We start from the raw sequence: 20107 nt of genomic DNA, 5'->3' as shown, positions 1-20107 counted from the left end.
GGATGAAGGGTGGTTGTGGCTCCCAGTGGAAGGCAGCCGCTGGGCTCCTCTTCTGTGTCATGGTTTTTGCATCTGCCGAGAAACCAGTCTTCACGAATCATTTTCTTGTGGAGTTGCATAAAGGGGGAGAGGAAGAAGCTCGCCAAGTTGCAGCAGAACACGGCTTTGGAGTCCGAAAGGTAAGATTTCCCATGCATTTCGCATGTTGTTTCAAAACGAGAGGAGCCCTGCGCAATCTCCTTGCAGATTTGCAAGTTTGCTCTCTTTTTCATGCGATGCAGATATTCTGCCATCGGCTCTTTAACACGACATTGCCTCCGGTGATTTTTTTTTACGGGTTATGTAATTAAAATGTCCTTCATCTGTAGTAGTAAGGTCATCAAAATAATTTATTGCTCTTTGACTTGGTAGTGAAAATAGGATAACACATCGCAAAGAATGCCATGCGCCCGGGCTGCTGTCCGAGGTACCAAGTTCTCGAGATTGCATGGGGACGAAGAGATGAAGCCCTGGGCTTGATGTTGGCTGCTTTGCCAGGGACGTCTCCCCCACCCCCATCTCCCGAAGAAAGAATAGTTTCCCACCGACAGGGATCAAAGATTGCACATTGTAATTTACCTCGCCGCTCCCTGACCCTGCGCCTGGAGGACTTTCCTCCCAGTGCCTTCGTTCCCTGCCCTTCTGGGAACAAGAGCTTCCTGACTCTAGGAGACTTGAACCCATGAACTGGTCTCTTTCCAAAATCCGGGCAGAACTTACACGCTGTCGCCCCCTACCCCCTCCACCCCCCCCCCCCACGACCACCCACCCCCCGGAGCGCACTCCTGTTTGGCTTCCTAGTTCCCAACTCCTGGTGTAGGAGTGGAGCAGAAGTAGATTTTGAGGGGGATTCCCTTCTGAGTAGTCGAGGTGCCCTCTCCTAATATGTGGGCGGCCAGCCTGGCTTTCCCAGGAAAGCGCGGGGATCCCCATTCCCAGAAGTTGTCAGAGTTCAATTGTTTAGGAAGCTGGATGAGGCTCCCAGCCTCGGACGCCTCCGCACTCCTTAGGGGACTCCGGGTGCCCATTTTGAAAGGAGAGAGGAGAGCTCTGGGCAGGGGCCGGAGCTGACTGGCTTGCTCTTCCCGCTAAATAATCTGTGTCGGTGATCTCGAGTGTCCTTAGAAGAAGTGCGGCCAGTTGGGGTGGAGTGAGGATGAGGGAATATGCTGGGGCAAGGGGAACCCAAAGGACAGAGAGGTGCAGTTTGGCTACCAGAGGACTGGGTGTAGGTCAGTAAGATTGCAGGCACTATCTCTTCGCTCCAGATCCCACGAGGAGAGACGCCTGAGATAAGGCAGGGGATGCTCTTAGTCGTTGCTTTTGCCTTGAAGGGCCGCGCGGACTGGGGCTCCTTAAGCGTCTCTTCTGTCCCGACTCTTAATGCCTCCCGCCTTTCTCCCAACCACAGCCAGTGCTCCTTCAAGTGCTGCGGGCTCTCCCGCCTCCGTAGGGCGTAGGCACCCGCAGCGATTTTCACCCCAGGTGTGTTTGGCAAGAATTTGACAGAGGTCTTGGAGGAGGCACTGGGTCTGCCAGTGGCGCGCGGGCGGGTCTCACAGAAGAGAACTTGTTGCTCCCGGGAAGCGTGGGTGGAGCAGGGACGAGAAGGCGCCAGCCGGGGGAGCAGTCCCTTGTCCTTCTGGCCCAGGGCCTGGAGGCTGTTTCCAGAGCGCTTCCAACACCATAAACAAGCAGATTCCCCTTCTTTCTCCCTTCTCTAAATTTGGCAAGACCCAGGACCCAGGCGCCATTATAAGATGTAACAGTGATTATTAATAACTGACAGTTATTGGGAACCTTTATGTATTGGAGTCCTTAAGTAACATAGCAAACCAAGGGAGGTGCTTGCAGGGTTTGTGGGCTTTGGGGTGTGATGAAAAAGGATCCTTAATTCTTGAGTGTAAAGGGTTGCAGCTGATGCAGATGTACCTGTGGCTCCCTCTCTCTGCCAGGCACAGTTTCCGAGGGCAAGCAGATATTGCTATTAGTTGGTTTATCTCCCCTTTTCCTCCTTCTTTGAAAATATGCCCTTAAGGGTGGATCTACTGAGAGAGAGAGAGAGAGAGAGAGAGAGAGAGAGAGAGAGAGAGATCCCTAGCAGAAAAGGACCAGGAGTGGAGGGCAGGGAGGGAGGGGGAAAGTTCTGGGGAATGATAATGGCCAAATTATGTTGTTATGCTGTGTGCATGTATGAATATGTAACAACAAACCCCATCAATGTGTACAACTATAACGCACCAATAAAAATATGAAAAAAGAGAAGAAAAAGAAAATATGCCCTTATATCTGATCTTGGAAACCTAATCACATTTAGGTATAGCTGAGACTGATAATGGCTTAACTTATTAATTCTCTGAGAGGTTTTAATTTTTTTCCGTAGGAACAAACAGCTTAATGAGGGATTCACAGTTTTGATAATGGAATGCAAGCAAGAAAGTGTAGAGACAATCCCATCAAATATGAATCATTTCAGTAGATTTATTTTAAAAAATGACAAGGTGGTTGTGTTTGGGGGTAAAATCAGATAATAAGGCCTCTTTCTCCCCTATTCTTCCTTGGAGAGGAGCCCACTGATTTTGCATCACAATCTCCAATCTGCAATTTCTATCTGGGAGGAATGGGAATCATCTGTCTCCTAAACTCTCCATAACCTCTCAGGTAGTACCAGTTAAACAATTCCAGTGATCTTTGCCTTGATAGACATTTAAGCAACAATAAGTCTATGATGAGATATTTCTGCAGGTTAGACTGCATTGCACAACACCTTTCTGGACTAAACCCTCTTTTCCTCCTTTGTATCCATGTGTTACCCATGCTTCACACCTTAATCTGAATCTTCCCTGATGTTATGGAACAAAATAAGATTTCTCCAAACTCCTATGGGGCCAAATGGTAAAGCCTGCAGGACAGAAGTTAGTATCACTTGTGTCCTGTGTCATCGTGTGTAAAGATGAGTGTAGCTACTTTCCACTGAAAAGCTAAATATTCAGGGATGATACTATCTGTATTTCTGGTGTCCTCACCATAACCAGCACATTACTGTGCTTGCCAGCCTTTGACAAAACTTTCTCAGTTTTATTATTTCAGATTTCCCACTGTCCTATTTTGCTTACAGTATATCACCCTGTACTTTTGCTGATTTCTGTTATCTGTTTTGCATTTTAAATTCCCATATGACCTTCTCCTTTCATGCTGTGACCCCTCAAAGCTTCTCAACTCCCTTCTGAACCATGCAATAGTGTGTCAGATACCAAAGAGTCTCCATGGTCATTTATTCATCCACATGAAGGGACAGCAATGTAGACTAAGAGAATCTGCTACTTTGCTAAATTATCTCATTTGAACCTCAAAAATCTTGTGGTAGAAATTTTTGGCATTAACCCTCATTCTCAGATAAAAATCTTAAAGATATAAATCTTAAAGAGTTTAAGTGACTTTTTCCATAGCTGCAAAATAAAGGAGCTCAAATTTAAAGTTAAATTTGCTTGAAGGAAAGTAATTGTTTTTCTATATCATGCTGCCTCCAGGAAGCCACCCTGACAACCAAGAGCTGTGCCTTAAGGACCATTTTATAATTCTGATATTTCCCCTTTCTTTTCTTTCCGTTTCACCTTTTTGAATATTTACCATTTATTTTATATCAACATATGAGCTATGTTATCAAATAGTGTATGTGTACATACTTCTTCACATGGATTATAAATCTTCCAAAAGGAAAAGTGACATAATTTTCTATCCCCAATATCTAGCATAATGTCCTATATATGACATATTAGAACAGTACTAGTCAATTATTTAATGATTTTATTCTTATAAGACCATTAGCAAACATTTATTTTCCTTTTAAAATAGAGTAAAAATATCTATGCTTACTTTTTGAAAGGTTTGTGGAGGGTAAATTTTTTTTATTAATATAACCTGAGGGTGTGAGCTTACAATAATGGCAAAGGCATGATTACAAAATTTAAATTCTTTAATTTAAATTCTCAATACACCACAAATTCCAATTCCCTTGAAACAGAAGCAAATTATTTATTGAAGCAATGTTCTGAGGATTGGACAAAAACTAAGAGTTAAGTTTAAAAAAAGTCAGGAGTTAAGGTTTAAAAAATGATTAGGAATTTTTGTTTTATTATGGTCTATTTTGCCTTTAGAGGATTAATGCTGGGGTGATTACACAGGTAAAATCACCTAACCATTTTTATATGTGAGAATTTTTAAATTCTAAAAATAATCAACTAATAATTGTGCTATCAAGTAATAAAATTAATTTCTGATCATTTTACTTTTATGGATGTATAATATAATTAAATTTAGGAAAGAGAGCAGCTTAATATTTTCACAAAATGAGCACACTTGTGTAATCAAAACCCAGACTGGAAACAATAGTACCAGTATCCATAAGGCCCCTCCTGCTCACTTGGGTTTTGGCTATTATAAATATAATAGCTATAGGAAGCTATGCTGTGAGAACACAAAGGTGGCTTCCAGGAGCTGCAAGTGGTCCCTGCACAGCAACCAACAAGAAAATGAAGACTTTATATCTAAAACTGTAAGGAATGAAATTCTTCTAAAAACCTGAATATGCTCAGAAGTGGATTGTTCCTTTGCAATGCCTCTGAGCAGACTGATACCGTTTTGGCTACTATAAATATTGCTTGGGTGGATATCAAAGTACGTTAGCCATTCATATCCAGGCAGTTTTATATCCAAAAATTCAACCAAATATTTTCAAATATCAGGAAATATTTGAAAAAATATTGTGTCTGTACTGAACATATACAGGCTTTTTTCTGTCATTATTCCCTAAATAATACAGAATAATGACTGTTACATCGCATTTACATTGTATTAGGTATTGTAAGTAATTAGAGGAGACTTATAGTACATAAGGAAAAATGTGTGTGGATTATATTGCAAATTTATACCATTTTATATGATGCCATCCTGAAACCAATCCCTGTCAGATAACAAAGGATGACTGTATATGTATTTGATGAATGAATGTGCGTGCGCCTTCTTTTGGGGATTCCTAGGAAGGGAATTGCTGAGTATGCATACATTTGGCTTTAGGAGATTTCATTGGTTTTCTACTGCTACAGAACAAATCACTAGAACTGAGTGGCCTATAACCACACAGATTTGCTATTTTGCAGCTAACATTGGCAAGAAATCTGGTGCATTTCAGATGAGGATTCTGCCAAGTCCTGACACATCATCAGCCTGCTGTGTCCTCATCTAGACATGACAAGGAAACAATCCATTTCCAAGTATATTCAGGGTTTTAGAAGTATTTCATTCCTTGTGGTTTTAGACCTGAAGTCTTCACTTTCTTACTGGTTGCTGAGCCAGGACCACTTGCAGCTCCTGGAAACCACCTTCATGAGCTTAACATACCTTCCTCAATAACCACTCACACACTCTTGCCCTTCCAGTCTCTTCCTTTGGGAGGAGCCAATTCCTTTTTCAGTTTAACCTGATTAAGTCAGAACCACCAGGATAATTTCTCCTCTTCCTCTGATTCTTTTGATTGATTAAAAAATCAAGTGATTTGGAACCCTAATTACCTTGACAAATCCCTTTACCTTTGAGTAATCTACTCAGAAGAATGAAACCCATCAGATTTACAGACTAGACTGCCCATACACAAGGGAGGTGATTACCCAGGGCATGTACACCAGAGAGCAGAAATCTTGGGGCCATCTCAGATTTTTTGTTACTCTAGACAGCCACACAGTTTCTCAAAGTCACTATGCCAATTTATAATCCCACTACAAGTACTTGAGAGTTCCAGTTGCTCCACATTCTCACCAACATTTGATATTTTATTTATTTTCTGTAAGCCATTCTATTGGGTATGCAGTAGTGTCTCATTATGATTTTGATTGAAATTTCCCTTATGACCTTTAAAGTGGAATTCCTTATCATAGGCCCATTGGTGATTTGTATGTACTCTCCTGTATAGTATCTGTTCAGGTCTTTTGCCCTGAATATTTTTTCTTTGGGGCTTTCCATCTTTTTTATTGTATGTATTTTTCTTCTGGGCTTTCCACCTTTTTTTATTTGTAGGATTTATTTGCCTATTATGGATATGAAATTTTGTCAGATTTACATGTTCAGAATATCTACTTCTACCCATTTAATGGTACCTTAACATTCTAACAATACTGGATCTGGATTATATCATTTTATTCTCACTATATTGGTCAGTCAATTGTCATTCAAAAGAAGTGTTTCCTAGAAGTATTCCCTCATCTCTTATCCCATTTTTTTACCCTAGGTTAAGATTGGCATTGTGGGGGGATGGGGAAGAAGTGAAAAACAGGACATAGACTTGAGCCTACATATTTCCAAAAAGATTCCTATCTACAAAGCCCTTAAAGAACAGTTCTAAACCTATAAGATCTAGTAGCATGCTAGGCAAGAGAAAATATCCACCTTACTTCACTAGGCATGGTTACCATTAATTCTTTTTCAAACCAAATTTAACATATTATGTCTTAGATCAAGTTTAAGCTTTCCCTCAATTCCTCTCTAGTTGACCCAGACCAGAGCATTCTCAGTCCATGTGAAACTTTAGTTAAATATAATCTGTTCCTTTTTCCCCTGACACTAGTCAGAACTATTACAATACTCACTATATCCAATGGATCTCTTGTGACTGAAGGAAACCAGAAATAGCAATGTTGAAAGGTAAAGAAAATGGTATTTTAAGTTAGACATTTAATTCACTAAAGACCATGGTAATTGTTGCAACCAATATACTGTCTTTGTTATATAGCATTAGAAACTTCACTCAAAAGTTTGTTGCCTTCTGCAAATAATTAATAAAAGATGGTTGTTACCAGGCATGGTATCATACACCTGTAGTCCCAGTTACTTGGGAGGCTAAGGCAGGAGAATCACTTGAGTGCAGGAGTTGGAGGCCAGCCTAGGCAACATAGAGACAGCCTGTCTCAAAAATTTTGTTTTAAAAGACAATTAAAGAAATGGTAATTGTGAAAAATAAATAAAATAGTGTATGTAAGATCTGAACAGCGTTGAATGCACAGAATAAAATACTTATTTTTGTAGTTATTTTTTATTTTTAACTAAAGTAGTTAAATATAGTAGTTAATAACAAGATGGTAGCCTGATAATGTTCTTTTACACATAGAAGTAGTTGTGGCTTTTCCTTTTGCAAAAATGACAATGGATTAGGGGAAGAAAAGTCCCCTGGACCAATAACAATTCATCTATGAGCTAATCACAGTCCATTAAGTAACCTTACCAAATAATCAAGTACATTTAATTCACTAAAGACCATGGGTAATTGTTGCAACCAATGTACTGGCTTTGTTAGAAAATTTGACCAACTAGTAGCTATAGAGAGGAGACTACAGTTACCATGAGAGAGCCTATATAGGACTTGGGATATTCAAGTATTCATCTAAGCTATTAATGGCTTTCCAGTTCCACTTTCCAGCAAAAAGACATCTGTGATAGTGGCTAAAGCCCTAATCACCATACTTGCTTCCCCTTCCTTATGGGCTGTAAAAGACCACATTTCTCATCCTGCTCTGTGATAATTGTAAACATATGATGGACAGTTCTAGGCTAGGTTGTGTAAGCAGCCTTTCATGCACAATGTATAAAGATTCCTTATCAACTGATTCTCTGTGTTTTCTTTCTTCTGAGGCTTGATGTGGTTGAGAACAGCAACTCTGGAAGCCAAATGTCAAATGAAAGGAGTCTAGATCCCTGATTCCTGACTCAGAAGGCCTTTGATAAGTGAGAAATAAACTGCTATTACATTAAGGAAATGTGATTTGGAGGTTTATCTTTATAGTACCATCCTTACCCAAACTAATATGCTGTCAATAAACACCACTTTTCTCATCTTGCTGGAGTGAATCTCTAAATCTTTCAACTAAACCAAGCCAAATCACAATCAAAATAATCTTTATAAGACTTGTGAACACTCTTATATTTTTATCTCATGTTGTTAACCAACTTTCAAAGTATTTTTAATTTTTCTTCTCCATAAGGAATATAAAACCCTTTTGCTACTCTGTCCCTTCTACTGGTAGCCAATATGCCCTATTCATAATGAATGCTTAGTATGCATTTCCTGACTGGTGAGTATAGTTGGATCACAAGATAGTGATTTGGCCATAGGTTCAGAGAGAATGTGCTAGATGAACTATGCTTTAAGAAACTATCTCTATAGGATTCATTTCTCTATAGGCAACAGTTCAGCTAGGAAGTAGAAGCAAGTGGCAATCAGAAAGTGGGTACTGCATATTTCTGTGTTTCCCTAAAATTCCCAATAATCAGTAGTAGAAAGAATGAGCTTTTTCAGCAAAGAAAATAAAGTCTGCATTTAAAACATGATCAAAATTTAAAAGGGGAGGGGAGATTACACTGCTTTTTCCTCAAATGAACAAATATCTAAAATCAGCTTCTATTTAAAAAGGTCTTTATAGTTAAGTTACTATTATAGTTATAGTAAGAATGATATAGCATGGCAGAGAGTGATGCTGTAATTAAGTTTCCAATAATCATGTATTTACCTGTACCAGAAGTTAGGCTTAGAGAAGAAAACATAAAACCTGAAGTCCAAACTTTCTGCTGACTAAAGCAGTGGTTTCATTTTACATTTAAGCTTGGAAATGTCATTTCAGAAAAAAAAAGTTCTTTATTGGATTGTGGACCATTGTTCAAAATCCAGATAATCAGAAGATAGTTTAAAATTAGGAGTTGCAGTTTGATTTTATTGACTGATGAATTGAAATATATTTTATTGAGATGGACTTGGTAATGTAGCTAAAGTTCATACCTGGCTGAAGTTAACACTGCAGTTCTGAATGTAATAGTTGTGTATTAATGGATGGTTTCTACATGAGGCATAGATCAGAAGAGCTAAACTACCTTGACAAACTATCTGACCCTAGAGCTATTCTGAATGTAACTTTTTGGATAGTGTTATGATGTGTTGAGATTTTCTGGTGAATATAACAAACTCTTCCATTGTATGTGCAATAATGACACAAACTCAATTTTCTGACATAGAGCAAACTACATGAGAATCTTACAGGATACTAATTTAAAAAATTGACAAAAGCAGGAAGAAATCTGTAAAAGGCGGGGTTTCTCTTTATTTATGACTTTATATTTGACATTAACTTTCATGAATACCCACTTCTTCTCCTGATTTCATTATTTTTAAAAGTACCTAGTAATACAAACAAGCACTGGAGAAAAGCATTTCTTATAGTTATTCTAAATCCCATTGTTCAGAAATAACAATTACCAGCATTTCATGATTTCTTGCAGATATCTTTGTGTGAATACATATAGAGAGAACAAAGATAGGCAAATTGTTTTATAGAAATGGGATCACATCATATCTTCTATTTAAGTTTTCAATTATTTAATTATTATAGAGTTTAATGGGAGAGGAAATGAATGAAAAACTAAACTGTTTAGCATCAAATAAATTTGCTACACAAAAATTCTTAACATACCTCCCTAAAACTAAGGAAAACATGTTGTGTGTGTATTTAGGAGTTTGTGATTTTAGTGTGTGTGTGTTTGTGTATATGTTGCATAGAGATAATTATATTTATTTAATCACATGTTTAATTATTTAATTGCATATTTTAAATTTAGTGAATTATGGCCTCACTGTGTTGCAAACTGTAAAAATTTGCATGCTAGCCCTTTTCCTCACCTTCAGTCTCCCTCATCCTAATGTTTGTTAGATATATTTTGCATCATGCTAAATATAAACATTACCTTGTACTTAGAGCCATAATTCATAGTATTACTGATATTCATGCTTACTTAAAATTGCTTCTAATTTTATCACAAATCCTCTTGGAAGAATTTCTTCAATCCCAAAAGTTATCTTTTTTTTTTTTTTTTTTTTTGGTTTATTGAAAAGTAAAGGGAATAGTCTAATCACAAAAAAGGAACTCTCCTCCATTTGAGATTAATGACAGAACATGGCCTAATAAAGTTCTATTTGTAGGTCCCAGAGGAAGATAAGATGTTAACATCCACTTAGGAGTCATATTTATTTCAAAGGCTTAAGAAGCAAAATTAATATTTAGGGTGAAGGAAGATGGGATAGGGCTTCAAGGGAGATAAGATTTGCCAATGAGAATGGGAGAGAGAGCTAACACAAGAAAAATAGTGAATTCTGGGTAGGACTAGAAGCCAACTGGGAGAGAATGGATTTATTGTAGCAACAAATGAGTCATTTTCTTAAGTAACATCCCATTGGGGTGAGGGTGGAAGATAAATGGAGTATTCAAAAATGGAATATCAATGAAATAGAAGGCAAATTGGAAATAACAGGAAGTGAGCTGAACAGGAGAAGCTATGGTTGGTGAGTGGGGTAAATATAGGGATAAGGTCCATGGACATAGGTCAACAAAGTGAAAAAGAGACAAGGTCTTCATTCTTGAAAGACAAGTGCCCAAGGATTCCCACTCACACACCTTATCTATATCTCAGCAATAAACAGTGCTGCCAAGAAAGATTGCTGATAAAAAAGGGAAAAGGTCCTAGGACAAAATGTCAGAGAATTTCGGACATGAGGGGGAAAGGAGTAGCAAGAGAGGAAACAGAACTTGAACTATTAGATACAGAAGTAGAATGGAGTGCCTGCAGGGCTGTGAAAGGGAGAGGGGAGAGAGCTAGGAAAGAAAGGATGGCCAATCATGGGCACTGGTTTTGGAGAGTAAGTCATTGTTGAAATTGGAGGAGTTGCCTTAGCACATTGGAAGAAGAGGAGTATGCTAGTTTGGATCCCCTGGAGTAGGCACTGGGACAACGACTTAAATGCAAGTAGTTTATTCAAGGGATAATTCTAGAAAATACTAACACAGGAGTGGAGAACTGAGACCGCAAAAGGAAACCGGCATAGTGTATGTATTATAGAGCAAGTTCTCACTGTAGAACACTGGTTCAGTCACATGTACCTCAGAGTTATGCATCCTAAGAGTAAGGATGTTGAGCATTCATATGCCAGTTTCATTCGGACACTGATGGATGATTAATAGTTACTCCAGATTGGGGTTAACTCTCCAGGATTTTGGCCTTGCATATGCTCAGAGAGAGCAGAACTTGGCTATCCAGAAAAAATTCCATCAAGAGGAAATAGTTGACATGCATTAAATGGTAAGGCCCAGGGATCTGAGCAGGAAAGTTAAAGCATCTGCCCCTAAAAGGAAGCCCAGTTGTGAAAGGAAGCAGCAAATAGAGGTATCAAATGTCGAAAATTTCTTCAAGAAATGTACTGGTAAAAGGAGAGGCAAGAAGAAAATTAGCAATACAGTAACTTGATGCGGTTGTAATGGTTTTTATGAATGATGACTTCTAAAACACTTGCCAGACCACTCATAGAGTGCTACCCCACCAAAATATTGTGACATAACTAGCTAACAACATCTGCATTATTCTAGCTGGTTTGTTCAGTCATTTACATTTTTATAAATAATAACTGCAATTGTGGAATTACAGCCTGTCAGCACAGGAAGAGATCCTAGAAACACATTAATTTAACCCTTCATTTTACACATGAGGAAAAGGAGATCAAACACTGTGTTTACACTCTTAGATACTTGAATTCCATTTGCTTATGGCCTGTGCTTTATGCAATGCATGGTTTAGGAACCTTGAACCAGCTTTTCCAGACTGGATGAGATAGTAAACTGGATCAAGTGAGATCCCTATGGGCAATTAACATCATAAATCACCTTGGTTTGACCATATAAATTTATTTTGGGTCTTTCTGGTCTGCTTTTCACCATTTTGTCCATATAATTTTTATGAATTTCCATTTTCCAAACAAAGCTGCTCATAGACTTCAGGAATTCCATATTAACAACATATTGGATTCATGCTAAAGATAGAATAGTAATTATATTTCTTTTACTACTTCTTTAGTTATTAATGTATTGTATAGCTTTGTAAGCATTCAATAAGTGTCAAAATGAATGATTAGAAAAATATTGAAAGGTTTAGCAATGTCATTTAATGCTCAAAATAGGAAACACAGTTGTGTCATGAGGTGCTGCTTTAGGGGATACCAAGCATACTAGAAAAGGATATATGAGTATTCTAGTCTGTGTCTGTGTTAAATGGCTTTCATTAATTAATTACCCTTAATAACCGAACCTTTTGTGACTTAATGGTTAATTAAAAATCCAATAACAAGAGAATAAAGTGATCCACAAATCCTGTCTTTCTTTGACCTTAGATTGTTCTCCATTTCCACAAGGGAAAATAATTTCAATTTCATTAGGTAGCTACCAATTCTCCTCAATGATGGAAGAAGTTTTAACACAAGAATATCAATTCTAGCTGATTCTTGCTGATTATGTTTCTAGGTACTGTCAGACAAGAAAGGGAGACCAAGAGAAACCTTTCAGAGCCCAAGATGTAGGGGGAAGGATGAGAAAAAAGCCATTTATGATCTCTTGAAGTTCAAGAGTAGCACTTTAGGACAAAAGAGAGGGACAGAATCAGACCTAAGAGAACATTGGAGAGTTGCATCTTCAATGAGGTTGGAATGAACCCAAATTTGGAGCTAGCGGATGAAGCAGAAATAAATCAACATGGCCATTAATTGGAAAGGAGACAGGACCAAAGAAGTATTGTGGGAATCTCAAACCAACATGAAGTCAACAAGTATGAAGTCAACAAGTCATACTGCCCCACCTATAAAAGGATTGAAGTTCAGTTCACTGAACCAACTCATAGTGAGTACATTTAGTAAGCAAGTGTGATGTCAGTCACTGAGACACAGGTTTGAGAGCAAGTAGACAACCAGGATGCAATATTGTTTGTCTAAGAAATTTCTCACTATTATCATGGAGAGATGGAGTCCCAATGGAAAAATCTTTTTTTAGGCCTTTGCTTATGTAATATTTACTAAGTCCCATTGGCCAAAGCAAGCTACAAGATCATTATCAAGTTCGGAGTCAGGATGGAAAGGGACTAACCAAAGGAAATGGATTCAGGGAGATATGAAGAAAATTATGACCATTACTATAGGATGTTCTGATGGGCACAGCATCTCTTAGTTATCCCATCAAAAGATGAAGAAATTGGGAGATGTAACCATCAGTACCATTTCTCCTTAATTGAGGATTGCTCCTTGGAAACTTCAAAGTTTTGGTATTTCTGGCTTTTTCAAGTAGATTAAACATGCTTCCATAGCCAGAGAACACCCACAAGCCCACAAGATAGAGAGATGCATGAACTAAGATAATACATGTACTGTCTATTGGTGATCTCCAGGGTGGGCCAAAGAAATGTAGGCAGGGTATCAACATCATCTGCAACAGAGAAGACATAAAGTTAGATAAAATACAGGTCCTGACTCAAGGAATCACAGATGAGTGGGAGTTATTTTATAAATAAGTAGAAAACTGGCAAGTTTTGTGATAGATTTAAGATATAGTTCATATGAGGCAATGACTATAGATAGAAGGGAAGACTTCACCAAGCAGGCAATGTTTAGATCAGGTGAATTTACATTGATGCTTATAACTTCGCCAGGTTAAAAGGAAAGGTGCTCATAGAGGAAAGCATGGCATATACAACAAAGTACCCAGGATTCTAGGAATGCCATTCTAGGAATGTCTGGATAAATGCCAAGACATGAGACTGAAGAGGTAGACAGAGGCCACCTCATAAGAGATTACCCACACCAAGCTGAGGAATTTGGATTTCATATGTAGGTAGAGAGAGGCAGTGTCCACACACATGAACTCCTAGGATAATTAATTGAGCTAAGAGAGAATTGGTGGGGGACTTAGAACTCAGCCTGGTTCCTTTGTCCTATGGAATAACTCATGTCCTGGCTGCAGATAACACTATCCCCTTTAATAGATGATGGTACTAGGAAGTCAGATTATGTATATTTGACCCCATTGCCACCAGCTGATAACATCAATGATAGTAATGGCATGATTAATTATTGTCCTTAAAGCCTCAAAGAATGGCTAGTAGAAACATTCAATTCTATCCACAAGTGTAGTTAAGCTAAGACCATAAATGCACCTTATTTCTTCCTCCAACTATAATTATATGAATCTACAACATGCGCCCTAACTTAAAAGCCCCCCCCCCCAAAAAAAAAGGACATTAGTGTATCTCTGTAATCTCAGACTACCTGAAAGATTGCTCCCTGATACTCCAAAGAAATATATTTGTTCTTAAATTTCCCTTGAATTTTTTCCTGAGGCTGGGAAGGAAAGTCTTGTGAAGGAGGTTGAATAGGGTTCCCTCTATCTGCCTCATTATCTGGTTGTCATTCTAGACTTGATAAAAATCAATTGTTCTGTTCCTCAGGGTAAATCATAGTTTGAATCCCACATGGATAACCCTGCTGTTTTGTACTGCCATGCTCCTGGTTATAGGTCCAAGTGGTTCCTGGAATCACAGGAAGAGTTGAGTGTTATCATGGAGGATAAATGATTAGGAGTGACTTCAAAGTGGGCAAGGCGGGTCTGAAGCCAGGCACCCCAAGTGTTGGGCCAATGGTTTTCCACTCTCTCTTCCAGTTTCCCTTCCACACAGTTCCTAACAAATCTGATAATTTGGGAAAAACATCCAACCACATGTTCTTATTCTATTAACAAGTTTTTGTTGAGTCCTATGAAAATGAGCCACATTGAAAAAAATGAGTTCATCCTAATTATAAGATATAGTCCACATTTGTATAATTAAATCAAAATGGATTCTGTCATGTATAACTAGAAAGAACCAAAAAAAGAAAAAGGAAAAAGGAGAGAAAAAATGGTTTCTGAAATATGGCATATTCAAGTTTATGTGCAAAATATACTATTAGTTCCATAGGTTAGTTGAACAAGACTTCACCTGATGCCTCCATCCAGCTTTTAAAAATACCTATTTTATGAATTGGGATGTACAAGGCTCTTAGCAATTGATCTCTACTTCTACATGCAAAGGAGCTTCTCCAACCAACCTTTCTCCTACAGCCTCCTGCTGTCAGAAGAGGAGCTGAAGGCTCATGGACTATCAGGCTCCTCTGCTACATAAAAGGCTCCTGTTTAGAGAAACTGTCAAAACTTCCACTCCTCTAGTGAAATTGTATTTACTTTATTCGTCTAAATAATGGGGCTTTGCCTTCTGTGGGGAATTATCTTGCACTGTTTCTCATTGATTGAGTTTTATGAGATAGCATATGATTTCTGTGCATCCATATGCTACTCTGATGAGAATGGAATGGCTTCTTGTTGAGTAATTTCAATTATTATATCCTTTTATAGTCTAGGAGTCCTTGGATTTATTCAAAATATCCAGTTACTCATCCCTATTTTCCTTTCCACTATATAGCTACTCCCTGCTCCAAAATGAAAAGGAAAATAAGAAGAATAAACAAATAGAAGAGCCATACTTTATATTCCATTACCAATGAGTTGATTCATGTTTGAGTAATTAGAGTCCCTGAAATAGATTATAGTTTTTAGCTATTCAGCATCTTCATACTTGGATTCTCAGAAATATATGAGCAAGGGGCACTGAGTGGGCCCACAATTGTGTTTTGTGTGGTTGTCATTCTAGGAGGTCATTCTAGTCAAACCATTGTGTGGAATGGAAGTTCACTGTCAGTACATGAGACTAAGAACTGTGAGTCTGAACTTGCAGTAGCCACGTTGAAAAGACAGCACATTGCATGAGAATCACACAACAACACAGCATGTGTAATATCCCTGCCAGAACACAGGACTTCAACTTATGATGAGAAAACAGCAGACCACTTGAGGGACATTATATAAAGTAACTGGCCTATACTCTTCAAAAGTATCAAGGACACAAAAGACAAAAGCAGGCAGACTAAAGGACTCATTCAGATTAAAAGATAAAGAGATTTGACAACTACATGCCACATATGATCCTGGATTGAACTTTGGGCCAGATTTTTTTTTCAAAGAAAATATTATGGAACTGGAGATATAGCTCAGTTGGTAGAGTACTTGCCTTGCATATACAAAGCCCTGGGTTCAATTCCCAAAACCACAAAAAAAAGTACAGAAAATTTAGTAAAATGTTAACAACTAGAGACTAGGTGACATGTCTCTAAGTGTTCTTTGCACAATTTAGGCAAATTTTTTGCAAGTCCAAAATTATTTCAAAAATAAGAAAATTACTACAAAAGAAGTGAAATATATATGGACTCTGAACATCCAGTTCTTTCCCTCCATGAACTTGATCTAGGTTAGACTTCCTCAAAAGCCATGAAGTTTTGACCCTCCTCTGCCATGGCAGAGCAGTATTACTATAACAAAGTCAGTTAACTCTCTGAACCTCACTTTTCCTATCTGTATGACCCAGGGGTCAACCTGAAATACTTGGTAATGTCCACACAGACCTTTATAAAATCCCTGTAGAAATCCTGAGCCCATGGGTTGGGGATATATGTAGCTTAGTGGCAGAGTGCTTGTCTAGCATGCATGAAGCCATGCATTCAATCCACAATCTCTCTCTCTCTCTCTCTCTCTCTCTCTCTCTCTCTCACACACACACACACACACACACACACACACACTCTCTCTCCTAAGCCCTTTCCGATATTCCTACAAATTCTGAGGATGGGAGATAGATCCTCATTTCACTTCTGAATCCAGTTTCCTGCTTCCACCAACTTTCTAGGTAACAAATTACAAATTACAAATTCCCAACATACAATCTCCATTCTTCAACCACTACCTTGATTTTCCCACACCAACAAAGTCCTTATCACTCAACCAAGGCATTTGTGACAGAATGTATTATACTGATGATGTCAAGGGTGCAAAAAGGAGATTTACGTTGCACAACACAAACAACTTTAAAATATGCACAAGGATGTTTTGAGAAGTCCTTTAGGCACCTCACCACTGGAGCATGAGCAATGGCCCCTTCATACCCAGCTTCATCCTTCTTGCTGGCTCCTGTCTCCTTCCTTCCTTCCTTCCTTCCTTCCTTTCTTTCTTTCTTTGTCACTTTGTTTCTTTGGCATCCCCTCCTCTTGGGATGAAGGCAAAGTCTTCATCTTCTTGTTTTCTAAGCACCAGAATTCTTGCTGAGGTAGCTTACCTTGCACACATCTCAGCAAAATAAGTAGTGGTCTCATCATTATCCAAAGTACATGTACGAAGACATGAATTGATGTCAACATACTTTATATACAACCAGAGATATGAAAAATTGTGCTGTATATGTGTAATAAGAATTGTAATGCATTCTGCTGTCATTTTTTTTAAAAATCAATAAAAATAAATAAAGAAAGAAAAATAAGTAGTGGTCTCCAGGAAGATGTCAGTAATGTACAGGACTCATCCCTTGATTGACCTGAAGTCCCTGCTATTATCATGTTTGTGAGATAATCTTTGTGAAGATCCTGCCATATTATGGCAATGTGAATTTATAACTGAATCTCTTCTTCAGGCTACTTTCTGCTGGAAACTGGCACCACCCTGTTTTATGGCCTCACACTGAGGATAGATCCCCTTTTGGATCTAGAAGATCCAAAAATGTTGGCATTTGTGTCCTGCCTTCTGGGAGGAGGAAATCAATGTCCCAAACACCAGCCAGCACCTTTATATATGTATGGAGCTGCTCTGTGAGATATCTTCAGTATGGGCCTCCTGATTCCCTTCAAGTGTGATCAGTTGGTTTTATTGGTGTTCCTTGTATTTGCCTTGGGATTTTGTACCCAGCCTCTGCTCTGAATCTGGACTGGTCTCTAACTTGCTTTGGACAAAAATTATCTCAGAAGTTCTTGTATGCCAGTCCCATATCTGAAGAGATCTTACACTTTTTCATTAAGTCTCTTGCAATTTTGGATTTGCTTATGGAAACCATGCCTCATTCTTGAGAATGAGCCTAGTCTAGGCTTCTGGAGGATGAAAGGTCACATGGAAGAGAACTGAAGGTTCCCAGCCATCAGCTAACCAACACTCAGAAACACAGCCAATTCAGTCAACCACAGCTGACAACATAGGTGTGAAGTGTCCCAGTCAAGACCTGAACGGCTATTTGCTGAGCATCACTTGTTGACTCATGCAATTGTAAATTAAATTTACAGTGGCTACTTTCAGGCTACTATGATTCTTGGTGGTGTGCAGTACATTATCATGTTGACACATGACTGATCCTCAGTGCAACTGAGAACCTCTCTCCAGTGCTAGAGAACCTTCATGGGGATCCTGGTGCCCCATCAGAGCACCCACCTTACTCCCCAGGTTTGCATATCTGGAAATGTTCAGCTCCTTTATGACCCACCTAAGAGCCTGACAACAGAGGCAATTGAAATTGATTCTGCAGAGGCATGAACAAATCAACAGTGCTGAGCAGGAGAGGATGTATTCTCTACCTCTCATTTTTCATGCCTGTTTTTTGTCCACTTCCCTTTCCAAAGCAAAATAGTAAGAAGTGATAAGATTCAAATAATTGAGAAGTACAATCTGAGGCCTAGGCTTTAAGGAAAAGGAACTTTCATTGGGAAAAGTGACTAAATAGAAAAGACCCAGACATGGATCTGGCATGGAAGCATTTTTGCCATATTCTTTTGGTCAAAGCAAATCAGATACCAGTCCAGATTCAGAGGCAAGTTAATGCAGGTGAGCCTCTAGAACTTATAAATAAGATATTACTCAGGCTAACTGAGGTCCGTTATAAAGAGAGGCTGGACTATGCTTTCAGTAGCTCTTTTACTGCCTCTCTTAATTCTCCCCTTTTCCTTTCTGGCCCCAGAGACCTCCATTCCTGTCTGAAGAATCTCAACTGAGGCATTAGCTTCCCATGTTTTATGTTATCCTTCCCAGACATAACTGAACTTCATGAGCACTTGATACACAACACACACAGTCTCTCTCTCTCTCTCTCTCTCTCTCTCTCTCTCTCTCACACACACACACACACAGAGAGAGAGAGAGAGAGAGAGAGAGGGAGAGAGAGAGAGAGAGAGAGAGAGAATTTTTAGATTGGGGCAGAGAGGGAATCTTCCAAGTCAAGGGAAGAAAGACCCTTTAATGATCATCTGTAAGAGAGGAATTTAATGGCATCTAATCACTCCAACCAACCGTGCCTCTTCCATAGAAGTTCTCAACCTGGTCTTCCTCTCTTCTATTCTAATTTCCCACATTTTATTCACAGCTGAGATTTCTAGTTCTATCTTCTTGGTTTCTGTAATATTCAATATTTCTGTCAATTGCACAATACAACTTTTCTGTCTGTGCTTTTCCTCAGTGGCCTGCAAGTGTTTCTAAGGCAAAGCCTGGGGCTCATGCATGCGTGTGTGTGCACACATACACACCACACACATCCTTCTGTCAATTCCCTTTTCCCCTATTCCTTCTTCAGAGAGTCATGCCTTGTCCACAGGACTATGTACAATCAAGGGAAGTCGGTAATGGTCTCTGGGAAATGTCAAGAAAATGCAGAAGCCGTTCCTATCTATAAAGTGCAGGTCCCAAAATGAAATTGACATGCAATTATCAGCTGAGCAAGTTTTTGTCCACTTTTTATTTTTTTGTAAATGAAATTATGACAATTTTTGTATAGAGAAAGATTTCCAATGGTTCTTCCAAACTAGACTCCCGAATAAGCCTGACTGAGGGTCATGAAAACCGGCAAAATGGGCAAACACAAAGAAATCACCCTAAGGAAAGTGATGGTTCTGGTCCAGGGAGTCTTTGCTGTTTAGTAGGAGTTCTGGATCCCAGGATCTGTGATGAACAGCAGGCTCTCCTGGGGTTGAAGGCTTGGTCATAGGCCCTTTGGAGCATCCATGGATTGCCCTAGGGGAGAGAACTCTGAGCTAAAGGCAGGCAGGCAGTGGGCTCCATAACTGAGCACTTGTTAGCTGTTCACAATTGGTTGTCAGTTTCTGGGAGGAGGGGCCCTTCCCTGCTTCTGGGAGAGGGGAGCCTATGGGTTCAGAAAGCTAGAGCCATAGTTATCTGTTTGAAATGAAGCAAGTGGAAAAAAAGGGAGGCAGTGAGCAGCATTGCTGGGATCCATAAATTTTTGCGGCATAATGAGCATTTCTAAAAACTCGGCA

The 20107-nt window shown here is 39.0% G+C and overlaps 1 protein-coding gene across 2 annotated transcripts in view; it reads left to right on the top strand.

The window, feature by feature from the left end:
* The first annotated feature begins 2 nt into the window (after positions 1–2).
* Positions 3–20107, top strand: part of Pcsk2 (proprotein convertase subtilisin/kexin type 2) — a 270904-nt gene continuing 250799 nt past the window's right edge. For both annotated transcript variants that reach the window (XM_027920812.2, XM_027920805.2), the window contains exon 1: positions 3–179. In XM_027920812.2, coding sequence (XP_027776613.1) covers positions 3–179 — 177 coding nt within the window. The remainder of the gene's footprint in view (positions 180–20107) is intronic.

The sequence above is a fragment of the Marmota flaviventris genome, chromosome 2 (assembly GCF_047511675.1).
Source record: "Marmota flaviventris isolate mMarFla1 chromosome 2, mMarFla1.hap1, whole genome shotgun sequence".
NCBI classification, from domain to species: Eukaryota; Metazoa; Chordata; class Mammalia; order Rodentia; family Sciuridae; genus Marmota; species Marmota flaviventris.
The sequence above is the reverse complement of the archived record's forward strand: the minus strand, read 5'-3'. Positions and strand labels throughout refer to the sequence as shown.